This window comes from Thamnophis elegans, chromosome Z, assembly GCF_009769535.1.
Source record: "Thamnophis elegans isolate rThaEle1 chromosome Z, rThaEle1.pri, whole genome shotgun sequence".
Classification (NCBI taxonomy): domain Eukaryota; kingdom Metazoa; phylum Chordata; class Lepidosauria; order Squamata; family Colubridae; genus Thamnophis; species Thamnophis elegans.
The window spans coordinates 131,737,845-131,752,926 of record NC_045558.1 but is presented as its reverse complement, the minus strand read 5'-3'; the positions used below and the strand labels follow the sequence as shown (position 1 = coordinate 131,752,926).

General features: G+C 39.2%; 2 protein-coding genes across 2 annotated transcripts; one reads left to right on the top strand and one right to left on the bottom strand.

Moving 5' to 3' along the window:
- The first annotated feature begins 755 nt into the window (after positions 1-755).
- Positions 756-6,162, top strand: LOC116521826 (vomeronasal type-2 receptor 26-like). The gene is made up of 3 exons (XM_032236475.1): positions 756-1,415; positions 4,877-5,003; positions 5,264-6,162. The coding sequence occupies exons 1-3, from the start codon at positions 756-758 to the stop codon at positions 6,160-6,162; spliced, it is 1,686 nt and encodes a 561-aa protein (XP_032092366.1).
- A 7,742-nt stretch (positions 6,163-13,904) lies between these two features.
- Positions 13,905-14,648, bottom strand: LOC116521825 (vomeronasal type-2 receptor 26-like). The gene has a single exon (XM_032236474.1). The coding sequence runs from the start codon at positions 14,646-14,648 to the stop codon at positions 13,905-13,907; it is 744 nt and encodes a 247-aa protein (XP_032092365.1).
- Between the last annotated feature and the right edge of the window lie 434 nt (positions 14,649-15,082).

The window sequence follows — 15,082 nt, the reverse complement described above, 5'->3', positions numbered from 1 at the left end:
ATGGCAAATATTCTGTGCAACTACAAGATTCAACAGGTGTAATATGCTCTCGTTTTCTCCCCAATCATACAAATTATATGACCTACCTATCTACCTACCTACCTTCCTTCCTTCCTTCCTTTCTCTCTCCCTCCCTCTGTCCCTTCCTTCCTTCCTTCCTTCCTTCCCTCCTTCCTTCCCAACAGCACATTAGGAATGTTGAGTTTATAATCTCAACCAGTTACTAATTTGTGGGATAGCTAAAGAATTCATTTCAAAGAGAAGAAACATGAGGGTTGAGGTTTCACAAGGATTCTGATCAAAGAAAACAACTAAGAACCTTGAAATAATTAACACTTGAGAAATTAAAACAAAAATCTTTTTTGACCGGTTTGCATGTTTTTATTTTGGTCAGCTTCTATTTTTGTTTTTCATACAAAATTATAAAAATGTACATGATATGTCAAAATGTTCAGTGAATCCAATGACTAGGCAAAGCATTACACACTGTAAACTATAAACTGTCTTTACTCAATGCATCAATTCTGTCACTAAATTTTGCATCCTTACAACAGTAACACATTGCAATTATATTTCTTCCTAAGCTCATCTATGGTTCGGCACCTATCAATAATCATGGAGATGTTTTCCAATGGATGTTTCCTAACAATATGCTTTAATACAGGGGGATTCTTCAATTATTGCTATATTTTGGGTGGACATGGGTGGGGATGATTTCTCTAAACTATAATGATGGAGATTGGTTTATACCTACAATGGTTTCAATGTTTGCCCAGAGAGGAATCTGCTTTGACTTTATTAAAAGTTACCCCAAGAAGACAATCAGTGACCAGATGGCTGAAATGGTAGAGGATGGAAATGAACTATATGACGCTGTCATGGCAAGCATGGCATCTGCTGTGGTTGTACAAGCTGAATTTATGCTAAGTATGAGGTTGTTGTTCTCTTATCAAGTTTCATCAAAAACTGACAAAGTCTGGATTATGATAGCCCAGATGGATTTCACTTCCACTTCAATTCAAAGGAACTGGCCACTACACTTCATTCATGGTGCTATATCCTTTGTGGTTCACTTAGGGGACTTGGTAGGATTTCAGGATTTTGTTAAGGAAAGAAAGTTGGCCACCAATCAAGAAGATGGCTTTTTCAAGCATTTTTGGGAAGATGCCTTTCAATGTGCGTTCCCCAACTCCAGGGGAGAGAAGAATTTTGATGCCATATGCACTGGGGAGGAGAAGATTGAGGCTCTCCCTTCTTCAATTTTTGATATGAACATGAATAGCCACAGTTACACTGTCTACAATGCTGTCTATGCTGTGGTACATGCCTTGGATGCTCTATATTCATTCAAAAGGAAACACAAACTTTTGCCAGGTACAAGTCAACCGAATCTTCTACATCAAGAATCATGGCAGGTAAGATTTTCAGTTTATATATGTATTTTATAAATTGTTTTTCCCTCCCCATTATGTGTGAAATGTTTCTTACTGAATCTTGAGTCCTCTTCCAGAGTGCCAGGAGTTTGGTCTGCTTGCACACTATGCTAGAGGTTCCTAGTGCTGCATTTTTCTGGATGGAGATATCTGATGTAGTTCCTGGATTTAATCAGAGCTACTCTTCCATCTTAGGCATTCTAGCCCCAAGTGCTCCCATTACACCTGGAACCACTTTGGCCTTTTCTTTCCATGTGTTCTCCAGTTCCAACTTCAGTCCATACTTCTCCAGCTTCTCATTTTTCCTGATGTTGCTGTCATTCTACAGCATTGCATATACCACCACCTTTGTCTTTTTGTCCTTAAGTGCTATGATTATTTATGGTTGATTGACTGGTTTCGGCTCATCTATCTGGATCTGGAAGTCCAATAAAATCTTAGCTTTCTTATACTCCACACAACATCTGTTGGATCTCCCCTCTGGAATTAGGAGATCTAGTCGTTACTCTGTGCAGATGTTCCTGTTCACAATGTCTTTTGGTTGATCGTGCCCTTCATTGTGTACTGTTCTTGCCTTCATCTGACAGACCAGAAATATGTGTTTAACTGTCTCTGGGACCTCTCTGCATAGCCTGCTTCTTAGATCCTGTCACGTTTTTAGACAGATTCAATGTGTCTGGTACTTAGTGTCTGTTCTTGTAGTACATCAATGCCTCATGCTGTCTTTTGGTCCAGCAACTGGAAGGACTTCCTAAAGTCTGCCCTCTCAGCTATCTGATGTACATCCCATGCAGGGTCTTGTCTTGCCGTGACAGTTCCTGTAATTATTTTCCTATCATGTCCGCTCTTACCTCAGGAATTCTGTCAGCAGCTCATCTTCAGGTACCATCTTACTGATGTACTATTGGATGCCCTGGGGTTTATCCAGGACAATGGATTTTATTGATCTTAAATGATACTTAAATTATATTATGGATATAATGACAACAAGCAATAATTAATCAGGAAAATATTATAGGCCTCTTTCTTCCAAAAGTCCTTTAAATATTTGTCTAATCAATTTTATGACATCTTGATTTCCTTTTCTCATTGAGCTGCATCATTTTCTGAGGACTGTTTCATTTAACAATAATGCTGGGGAGCCTGTTTCCTTTGATGAAAGTGGCCAATTGGTGTCAGGATTTGACATAATCAACTGGATCCCCTTGCCGAATCAATCCCTTCTTAGAGTCAAAGTTGGAAGCTTAGATGTACATATTTCTGAAGCAATGAAGTTCACCATTCAGGAGAAAGCAATTGTCTGGCCCACCAGTTTTAATCAGGTAGGCTGGAAGAATTTATTGTGTGATTCAAAAACAACAATTATAAAAGCAAAGATTCGAAGATCACATTCTATCGGAGAAGAACCCAAAGTGTTAAACTCTTTATTTTCCCTTCATGAAGTCATAGATTGTTCATCAAACCCCCAAATATTTATTACATGAAATTAATTCCCTTCAAAGACAACATGAAAAGCAAAGTTTCCAAGCTTCCAATATCACATTCTAGTAGAAATCCCCCAATTCTTCAGCTCTTTAGCTTCCCTTCATGAAGGGTCAGATTGTTCACCAAATTCCAAAAGTTTATATTAATTTAATAAATAGTCCTTTAACTAATATTACAGTAATGACAACAGCAACAACAATGGAAAGTCTCATAAACCTTTGGAGGTCTGTCCTGACATCTTTGAAGGACACTATTTTTTACTTTGCCAAAGTAATGTAAAGGTAAAGGTTATCCTCACACCGGGGATGTGTAGTCAGGGGAGGCAGGGGAGATGGGGCCTCACCAGTGTCATGAGGAAAAGAAAAGAAAAAATAAAAGGAAAAATGTTAAGGTAGTTGCTAACAGAGCCACAGTGGATGTCTCTGCTTAGTGCTGACTGCAGGGGGAGGCGAGAGAACTATGGGCCTCCTTTGCATAAGGAATTTTTCACCTTTTAACCCTTGCTCAGAGTTAAGCAAGGGTTAAAAGGCAAAAAATTCCTTATGCAAAGGAGGCACGTGGTTCTCAACCTCCTGATCTGGCAACAGCAAATCTTGCCGAAGTTGCCTTTTTATTTTTACATTTTTTACATTTTTATCATGGCGGGCAGACAAGAGGAGAGTTGAAATCCTCTGTGACTGTGACACAGCTGTAAAAGGTATGTGGGTCGGCGGAGGGAGGGGGGGAATTCAAAATTATTATAACTTAATTTGTAAATTTTTTATTGTGAGTAATTTGTATGTCTCTGTGTGTGTGTGTTTCTTTCTTCACTTCACTCAAACAAACTCTCTTTATGTACATCATAAATGTGAGATGCCTGGCCTGTTGGACACAGTGGTGGGGTCGGAGGAGGCAGAGAGTGAGGCGGAGGAGTGCAGCAGCGGCAGGGACATACTCGCCGGTTTGACTGACAGGCGTCTCACATTTATGTCCGCCATAAACGTGAGGTGCCTGGCCTGTCAGACACAGCGGCGGGGTCAGAGGAGACGGTGGGAGGCAGCAGAGCATGGCAGCGGCAGGTACATTCTCGCCGCTCTGTCCAATAGGTGTCTCACATTAATGGCGGACATATACGCGAGATGCCTGTTGGACACAGCAGTGGGGACGTTGCTTCTCGCTGCTGCCCTGCTCTTGTCTCACCAACCATAATCCTCACCGTACTCACTGCCTCACACATATATGCTAATCATTCCAGATTCTAGGGGGTCGGTGCTCATCTCCATTTCAAAGCCAAAGGGACAGACTGTTCAGAGATGTCTCAATGGTTATGTGCCCAGTATAACTAAATGCAGAATGTGCATGGAAGGCTGTTACCTTCCCACCAAAGTCCCTATTTTTCTACTTGCATTTTCATGTGCTTTCCAACTGCTATATTGGCAGAAGATCGGACAAATAGTAAGAGCTGACTCCATTATTTGGCACTAGGGATTTGAACCACCGAACTGCCAACATTTTTGATTGACAAGCTGGCTTTGCCACTGAGCCACCGCATCACTACTTGTCAAAGTAAAATATGACCAAAAAATAAACCGTCTTTCTTTTGTGTTTTTTATATAATTACCATCTTTCCTATAGATTTGTGGAATAATAAAATATTTCTACTCTTTGAGACAAATATGCATAATAAAAATAAATATATATCTTATTCACACCTTTCAAAAAGTTACTTCTACAATGGTTCCCATCTTTTGACCTTCTAGAGTTTTTTTATGTTTACCTTGGCTTCTTTAGGTATATTACTATTTTCATTCATGTCTTATATGTAACAATGACTAAAAAGGTTTTTAGTTTAACAATAATGTTGAGAAACATTTTGCTCCTCCTAAAGCAGGAGACACAAGAATTAATTAATCTCTCGTATAACCCCAGACTGTCAAAACCTGAATTGAACATTCTCCTTTTCTCCCTTGTCCTTTCAGGTTCAGCCCCGTTCAGTGTGCAATGAACATTGTCTTTCAGGTCAAAGAAAAGCCATGAAGGAAGGCAAACTATTCTGTTGCTATGACTGCCTTCCATGTGCAGAAGGAAAGATTTCAGAACAAGAGGGTAAAATATGTATCAATAGAATGTATTGATCGAATAAGAACTAATGTTTTGACTGGTTGAGTTCTGCCTCTGAGATGTTTTACCTCACCTCTCATTTCACTTAAAAATTAGAATTTTTACACTTCAAAATATGATACATTTGGTTCAGAGATCAGGCAGTGCAGAAGAGAATGTGGAATCTTTTTTGCTTATCCATTCCCACAAGTATAATCTTGCTTTCAACTGTAGCAATATTAACAATGTGGTATCTTCTTTTTCAGATGCAGATGACTGTGTCCGATGTCCAGGAGAACAATATGCAAACGTCCATCAAAATGCATGCATTGTCAAAGAGATCACCTTCCTGTCTTATCAAGAACCTCTAGGAATTACCTCTTTGGTATTTGCATTCTCCTTTGCTTTCATGACAGTACTTGTGCTAGCTATCTTCATTAAGCACAATGAGACACCGATTGTCAAAGCCAACAACCAGAAACTCTCCTATTTCCTACTATTCTCTCTTCTCTTCTCCTTCCTTTCTGCTTTCCTTTTCATTGGTCGGCCTACCATATTGACATGTCTCCTTCGACAAGTTGCTTTTACCTTCATATTTTCAGTAGCAATTTCTTGTGTGCTGGCCAAAACTATCATTGTAGTTCTTGCTTTCATGGCCACCAAGCCAGGATCTGGAATAAGGAAATGGGTAGGGAACAGATTGTCTGCTTCTATTGTCTTTTCTTGCTCCTTCCTTCAAGCTTCTCTTTGTGTCATTTGGCTGTCAACCTCTGCCCCATTTCCAAATTTTGACCTGTATTCCTTGCATAAAGAAATTATACTGGAATGTAATGAAGGGTCAACTTACATGTTTTATTGTGTCTTGGGCTTCATGAACATTCTTGCCCTAGTCAGTTTCTTGGTGGCCTACCTAGCTAGGAACTTGCCTGACACCTTTAATGAAGCCAAGTTCATCACCTTCAGCATGCTGATTTTCTGCAGTGTGTGGTTGTCTTTTTTCCCAGCCTATCTGAGCACCAAGGGCAAACATATGGTAGCTGTGGAAATCTTCTCCATTTTTGGCTCTAGCGCAGGGTTACTGGCGTGTATTTTTTTACCCAAATGTTATATTATTATAATACGCCCTGAACTAAATAAAAAAGAACAGCTAGTAAGGCAGAAGTAATATCACCAAGTTGTTTACTGAGCATCACTGACAATTCCATGTATTTTATCCTTTTATCATATTTAATCTATATATTAAATTATTGCACTGTGTTCCAATTTCATTTTGGACTGTATTTTATTCCAATTCCATTTTAAATCATATTTTATGTGAATTTGATTTGAAATTTTATTTTATAAAATTCCATTTTAAAATGCTTTTATCAAATTTTAGTAATAATTCATTTCTGGAATTTTGCACTTTGGTATTGCCCATGGGCTAATCAATAAAGACTCAGTGTCAATGTTAATTACAATTCCATGTGATAAACAAGATGTTTACCTTTGAACATAAGTTTGTTTAAATATCTCAGTCTTATGGAAGCTTTTGCAATCTAGATATATCCCTAGGCTTAAATTAATTTTTATTATATTTTAAAATATTAAAGCAAGTGTTTCTGTTCTTTGTTTTTTTTAAAAAATAACTTCTAACTTCCTACATATTGAGAGGAGGGCATACTTGTTCAGGGATGTTTTTTGCCTGAAAGACAAAAATTAATTCCAAACATTATTTCAGGCCTACAGTCATATTGCTTTCTGGATCTTTGGCCTGCCACACTCTCTTTCAGTTTACTATGCTTTTTCATTAGTGGGGAATTGGGAGGGGGAATAGTAAGGAGTAGAATGTGTTGTTGTAAAAATAAAATTCCTTTCTAGAAGCCAAGGTCACCTTTTGTCTCTACACCTCTGCACCTGACTGGACCTCGATGGCGGGAACTGCCAGCATTGCAATGGAAGATTGGACCATGTGATGGACTTGCGGGTGTGTGGCAAGGTCATGAACTTTCAATTGGTTGGGGAGACTCAGGATGCTCAGTTTTGGCTTTCCACAGATGTGCCAATATGTCTCTCTTAATAAATTGGAACTTACAGAAATACTTTGCCTTGGACTCTGATTTAATTTTGGATGTTATTTGGAATCTTGACACATTCATTTAATCTCCCTATTTTGTTCTTTTCATCACTTATCACATCACAGACATATCTGGCAGATTTTCATATTTTCATGCTGAAGGTGATGAACTTGGCTTCATTAAAAGTGTCAGGCAAATTCCTCGCTAGGTACGCCATCAAGAAAGTGACTAGGGCTTTTTTTTTCTTTTTTTTTCCTTTTCTTCTTTCTTCTCCTTTTATTTTTCTTTTGTTTTAGTACAAAACAAATAGACCAATGAATACTAGAAATACACCAAAGCGAGGTGTAGAGGGAAAGAAGAGGGGGGAATTAAGAGGGAGCGAGAAGGGAATGTAAGGAGGGTGAGATGGTGGGAAGGGGAGAAAGGAATGGCTGAGGGGGAGGGGAAGTAGAAGAGGGGATTGTTGGAAGGGAGAAATGAAAGTTGGAGGGGTAGAAGGAAGGGTGTATGTAGGATAGAAGTGTTATGAGTTGTTTATTGCTTCTTTTTTTTAAACTGCACAGTATTTAAGTGATTGTATAAAGGAAAATGAAAATGTAATAAAAGATTAATCTTAAAAAAAAATAGCATAGGCATCCATATTACAAGAATCTTAGTGGGAAGCCAATATAAAAGCTTATACTAGTTCTTGGGAAATAAAGAATGTAAAATGTAATTACAATAAATCATAAATCAAGTATAATAAAATTAAGATAGCATGCTAACCAAAAAAAAAGAAAGAAAGAAAGTGACTAGGGCAAGAATATTCATGAAGCCCAAGACACAATAAAACATATAAGTCAACCTTTCATTACATTCCATTATAATTTCTTAATGCAGGGAATACAGGTCAAAATTTGGAAATGGGGCAGAGGTAGACAGCCAAATGGCACAAAGAGAAGCTTGAAGGAAGGAGCAAGAAAAGACAATAGAAGCAGACAATTTGTTTCCTACCCATTTCCTTATTCCAGATCCTGACTTGGTGGCCATGAAAGCAAGAACTACAATGATAGTTTTGACCAGCACACAAGAAATTGCTACTGAAAATATGAAGGTAAAAGCAACTTGTCGAAGGAGACATGTCAATACGGTAGGCTGACCAGTGAAAAGGAAAGCAGAAAGGAAGAAGAAGAGAAGAGACGTGGGGAGGAAATAGGAGAGGTTCTGGTTGTTGGAGTGAGCTCCCGTTACTTGTCGCAGCTTCTGCCAACCTAGCAATTTGAAAGCATGTAAATAGGAACCACCTTTGGTGGGAAGGTAACAGCGTTCCGTGCACCTTTGATGTTTAGTCATGCCGGCCACATGACCTGGTGATGTCTTCGGACATTGCTGGCTCTTCGGCTTTGAAACAGAGATGAGCATCGTCCCCTAGAGTTGGGAATCACTAACACATACATGGAAAAAGAACCCAATCATTAACTATTTTCCAGATAAATAGAAAACATGCATGGAAATAGTAATATAGTGAAAACAAGCCAAGGAAATCTCAAGCCAAGGACATTCAACCTCTTGAATGTCAACAGATGGAAACCAGTACACAAGCAACATATTGCATATATGCCGCAGTACTTAATTATTCCACAAATCTTTAAGGAAGGTGGGAATTATTTTAAAAAACCATATAGCCAAAAAAGAGGAAAACTTGGTTTACTTTTTTGACATACTTTTCTTTGGCAAACTATGGAACAGTGTCCTTCGAAGTGGTCAGTACATACCTCCAAAAGCTTTTGAGGCTTCTCATTGTTGTATTACTAGTTAAAGTACTATTCATTACATTTATACAATAAACTTCTGGAGTTTGATGAGCAATCTAACCAGTTGTGGGTTTCATTTTTTTTAAGAACCTATTCTGTAGGTGTGGCCTATTTTGTGGGCATGGCTTGGCAGTCATGTGACCAGGTTGGTATGGACAACATGACATCACTCATGCACAGTCACTCACATGACCACCCCACACCCCAAGCCATGTGTCAAAAATTTTTATGACTCCTATGAAGGTGAAGTGAGGGGAAAACCTTCCAAAAATAGACAACTGGAGAATTGTGGGCCGAAATTAGGGAGATTGGAGAAGGCAAGACAGAGGGGAGTCCAGTAAAAAGTTATCACACTCTGGGGAAAGAACTTTGGGAGATTGAAGGTGGCAAGGCAGAGGGGAATCCAGGAAAAAGCTACCACACGTTGAGGAAAGAATTTTGGGAGATCTGAAAAGGCAGGACATTGGGGAATCTAGTAGAAAGCTGTCACACTCTGGGGAAAGAACTTTTGGAAATCAGAGGACACAGGACAAAGGGGAATCCAGGACAAAGCTATCACATGTTGGGGAAAGAACTTTGGGAGATCTGAAAAGGCAGGACAGAGGGAATCCAGGAGAAAACTCCTGAGCTTGCCACTGCTGTCTGGTGGATTGTGCCGCTGGAATTCTCAATGCTTCTCTGTTCACCACCTCCACTCCCAGGTATGGTACTTGACACTGAATTGGGCTAGGATAGTGAAGACAGGTGGGGGTAGTGAGTGATGGAGCTGCTTTCGGATGGGCAGGGTTGAGCGAATGAGCGACAGGGCCAGGGCAGGCATTCCAGAAGTCACTTCCAGGTCCAACCTCCTCTCACCGGATAGGTAAATTTCAACATCCAGTTCTCCCGAGCTGGTGCGAACTGGCAGAAACCCACCACTGAATCTAACACTTCATGAAGGGAAGTCATATAGCTGAAGAATTTGGGGACTTCTGCTTTAGAATGTAGTAGTGGTGAAATTCATTTTTTTCAATACTGGTTCTGTAGGTGTGACTTAGTGGGTATGGCGGGGGAAGGATACTGCAAAATCCCAATTTACTCCCCACTCCTGCGGGGAGGATATTGCAAAATCTCCATTCCCACTCCAATCCTTGGGGCAGCCAGAGGTGGTGTTTGCTGGTTCCCAGAACTACTCAAAATTTACACTACCAGTTGTCCAGAACCTGCCAGAACCTGCCGAATTTCACCCCTGGAACATGGTCTTGCTTTTAATGTTGTCTTTTTAGGGATTGTCACACAAAAAGTGGATCCAGCCCGTGGCACGACATAACCGTGAACGTCAAAAGCATGCCGACAACACCGCGGCGCTAAAACGGCGATGTCAAAAGCGCACCGACAACAGCGCGCCGACAACAGCGCACCGACAGAAGCGCGATTTAACTTAAGGTAAGGTTTAGGGTTAGGTTTAGGGCTCGGTTTAGGGTTAGGTTTAGGGTTAGGTTTAGGGTAGGTTTAGGGTAGGTTTAGCGTTAGGTTTAGCGTTAGGTTTAGGGTTATTTTTAGGGTTATGTTACAGCGCGCTTCTGTCGGCACGCTGTTGTAGCGCAGTTTTGACGGTGCGGTTTTGTCACCGCGCTTTAGTCACACGCGCTTTAGTCTACCGCGGTTTTGTGGTGGAACCATCCAGCCTACCTGATTAAAACTGGCAGGCCAAACAAGGTCCTTCTCCTGGATGGTGAATTTCATTTCTTGTAAAGTATGTACATCTAAACTTCCAACTTTGACTCTAAGGAGGGACTGGTTTGCGAAGGTGATCCAGTTGATTAGATCAAATCCTGATACCAATTGGCCACTTTCATCAAAGGAAACAGGCTCCCCAGCATTATTGTTAAATGAGACGGTCCTCAGAACATGATGCAACTCAATGACAAAAGTGAGAAAGGTTTTATATAAATGATTAGACAAGGAACTAAGGAGACTTTTGGAAAAAGGGGACACCCCTCCCCCAAATACACTCCTGATTAATTATTGCTTTCTATCAGAGTATTCATTTAATAATAGTTAATTTACTGTCCTGGACATGATGCAGAGCATCTGGGAGTAATAAGATGTCATCTAAAGATGAGCTGCTGAGAGAATGCTGAAGGAATGCCTGAAGCAGCAGCAGACATGACAAGAAAATCAATCAGAGCATGGCAATAGAAGACTCTCCAAGATATCTGCTCTTAACAGATATCTCAGGTGTCAAACATTGGGAAATCCCATTAGTAGATAGAAATGTCAGATTATAGCAGCACAAGAACCATAGAAGCAGGGATTTGCCATCCTAAACAGGATCCAAGATACAGACTATGCAGACAAATCTTTGAGATGGTCCAATCCACAATACTAGGAGTGTAAAATATAGTCAGGAACAGCATGCACTGAATGACAGAACCAAGTAGCTGGCATTGTGAACAAGAACATCTGCATAGAATATTGGCTAGTTCAGATGGAAGATCCCACAGAAGCTCATGGAGGATGAGAAAGCTAAGATTTTTTGAGACATTCTGATTCAGACAGATGGGCTGGCAGTAGCCAATGAAATAGATATCATGGTAGTAGACAAGAAACAGAAGATAGATGTGGTAATAGATGTAGCAATGGCAAGTTACATAAGAAAGAAAGACTAGGAGAAGCTGGGCATGAAAAAAGAACTGGAGAATATGTGGAAACAAAAGGCCAAAATCATAGTTTGCGTTGTAAGTTGGGAAAGTGGCTCCAAAAAAAATCCCAAAAATTACATCACAGTTCTCTACCCCAAAGAGTGAAGTGCCAGAAATAGCTGAGATGTTGCACAACCCCAGAAACTCCTAAATTTCTGGTAAGGAGATGAGAAGAAACATATGACCGATACAGGTGAGAATAGAATTTACATTATACAGGCATTGGATATATAGGTACATACATTTATATGCTAAAAATGATACCTGCCATGATGCTTGAAGGATTTGGATTCAGTTGACTTTTATCTGGCAAAACTTTGTGTTTTCTTTTGAATGAATATAGAGAATGCAAGGCATGTGCCACAGTATAGACAGCATTGTTGAGGGTGTAACTGTGGCTATTTATGTGGATGTCAAAAATTAATGAAGGAACAGTCTCTATCTTCTCTTCCCCAGTGCATATGTCATCAAAATTCTTCTCTCCAATGGAGTTGGGGAACACACATTGAAATGCATCTTCCCAAAAATCCTTGAGAAAGCCATCTTCTTGATTGGTGGCCAGATTTCTTTCCCTAACAAATTTCTGAAATCCTACCAAGTCTCCTAAGTGAACCACAATGGATATAGCACCATGAATAAAGTGCAGTGGCCAGTTCCTTTGCATAGAAGTGGAAGTGAAATCCATCTGGGCTATCATAATCCAGACTTTCTCATTTTTTGATGAAAATTGATAAGGGAACAATAATGTCATAGTCAGCATAAATTCAGCTTGTACAACCACAGCAGACACCGTGCTTGCCATGACAGTGTCATATAGTTCATTTCCATCCTCTACCATTTCAGCTAAATGGTCACTGTATGTCTTCTTGGGGTAACTTTTAATAAAGTCAAAACAATTACAGATAAAGAGGAGGTATTTGTAACTGAGAACAATAAAATATGCAAAAAGAAAACAAATGGCCTCCTGAATGCTGAAGTTCATTTCTTTGGATATATGCCCATCTAAACACCCAGCTTTTCCAAAATACCTTTCACGGTGGCTAATATTGAGCCAGGTACCACCAGATACCAAATTCACTTTGCCATACCATGGGGCCAGACTGAATTTATTACAGCAGTATAAAATGTTTCCCAAGTCCCGTGGGAATTGAATTGATCTATAAGGTGTATAATGCATAATTGACTACATATGCCTCCTGCAGTATTAATATTTTCTTGATGAATACAATAAATAGGAGGTTATCTATTATATCAACTTCTCTGCGTACCTTGGAGTGTTCTAGACATTGGCTAGACTACAAAAACTGAAGGATATGGTTCAGAGGTGGGTTCCTACCAATTTGGACTGGTTCGGTTGAGTAGGTAATAACTCAGCTTGCCACGCCCTCGGAATGGTTCTATCGTTGTTGGGGTCATCTTGATTTTCTTTTCTCCTCATGCACAGAACAATCTTCGTTGCAAAAATGTATTTTCCCCTTTTCTAATGTCCGTATGTGCAGACCTTTTCAGGTGCAAGTGCGCATGCACAACGAGCATTTGTTTGGCATGTGAGTGAAGCGAGAATTTGTACAAACTTTTTGCATGCCCAACCAGCAGTAATGCCGATAGCAATCCACCCCTTATATGGTTAATGTTTTTCTGAAAATCTGCCCGATATGTCCGTGATGTGATAAGTGATGAAAAGAACAGAATAGGGAGATTAAAATTAATGTGTCAAGGTTCCAAATAACATCCAAAATTAAATCAGAGTCCAAGGCAAAGTATTGCTCTAAGTTCCAATTTATTAAGAGAGACATGTTGGCACATCTGTGGAAAGCCGAACCTGAGATTCCTGAGTCTCCCCACCCAGTTGAAAGTTCACACCCACAAGTCCATCACATGGTCCAATCTTCCAAATCTTAGAAATTAGAAGTTATTTGTTTTATAAAAAACAAAGAGCACGAAGACTTGCTTTAGGTTTTTAAAATATAATATGATTTCATTTAAGCCTAGGGATATATCTAGATTGCAAAAGTTTTCATAAGACTGAGATATTTAAACAAACCTCATTTTCAAAGGTAAACATCTTGCTTATCACATCGAATAGTAATTGACTTTGACATTCTTTATTGATTAGCCCATGGACAATATCAAAGTGCAAAGTGCAGAAAAAAACTATTACTAAAATTTGATAAAAGCATTTTAAAATGGAATTTTATAAAATGCAATTAAAAATGAAATTTTTATAAAATATGATTTAAAATTGAATTGGAATGAAATACAGTTTAAAATGAAATTGGAAAAGAATACAATAATTTAAGAAATAGATAAAATATGATAAAAGGATAAAATACATGGAATTTTCAGTGATGCTCAGTAAACAACTTGGAGGTATTATTTCTGCCTTACTAGCTGTTCTCTTTTATTTAGTTCAGGCCGTAGTATAATAATATAACATTTGGGTAAAAAAATGCAAGCCAGTAATCCTGCACTAGAGCCAAAAATGGAGAAGATTTCCACAGCTACCATATGTTTGACCTTGGTGCTCAGATAGGCTGGGAAAAAAGACAACCACACACAGCAGAAGATCAGCATGCTGAAGGTGATGAACTTGGCTTCATTAAAGGTGTCAGGCAAGTTCCTAGCTAGGTAGGCCACCAAGAAACTGACTAGGGCAAGAATGTTCATGAAGCCCAAGACACAATAAAACATGTAAGTTGACCCTTCATTACATTCCAGTATAATTTCTTTATGCAGGGAATACAGGTCAAAATCTGGAAATGGGGCAGAGGTTGACAGCCAAATGACACAAAGAGAAGCTTGAAGGAAGGAGCAAGAAAAGACAATAGAAGCAGAAAATCTGTTCCCTACCCATTTCCTTATTCCAGATCCTGGCTTGGTGGCCATGAAAGCAAGAACTACAATGATAGTTTTGGCCAGCACACAAGAAATTGCTACTGAAAATATGAAGGTAAAAGCAACTTGTCGAAGGAGACATGTCAATATGGTAGGCCGACCAATGAAAAGGAAAGCAGAAAGGAAGGAGAAGAGAAGAGAGAATAGTAGGAAATAGGAGAGCTTCTGGTTGTTGGCTTTGACAATCGGTGTCTCATTGTGCTTAAAGGTGAGGTAAAACATCTTGAATGATAGAGGCAGAACTCAACCAGTCAAAACATTAGTTCTTATTCGATCAATACATTCTATTGATACATATTTTACCCTCTTATTCTGAAATCTTTCCTTCTGCACATGGAAGGCAGTCATAGCAACAGAATAGTTTGCCTTCCTTCATGGCTTTTCTTTGACCTGAAAGACAATGTTCATTGCACACTGAACGGGGCTGAACCTGAAAGGACAAGGGAGAAAAGGAGAATGTTGAATTCAGGTTTTGACGGTCTAGGGGATATACAAGAGATTAATTAATTCTTGTGTCTCCTGCTTTAGAGTCCAGCAAAATGTTTCTCCAACATTATTGTTTAACTAAAGAGCTTTTTAGTCATTGATACATATAAAACATGAATGAAATTAGTAATATACCTAAAGGTTTAGGTTTAGGTTTATTGGATTTATAT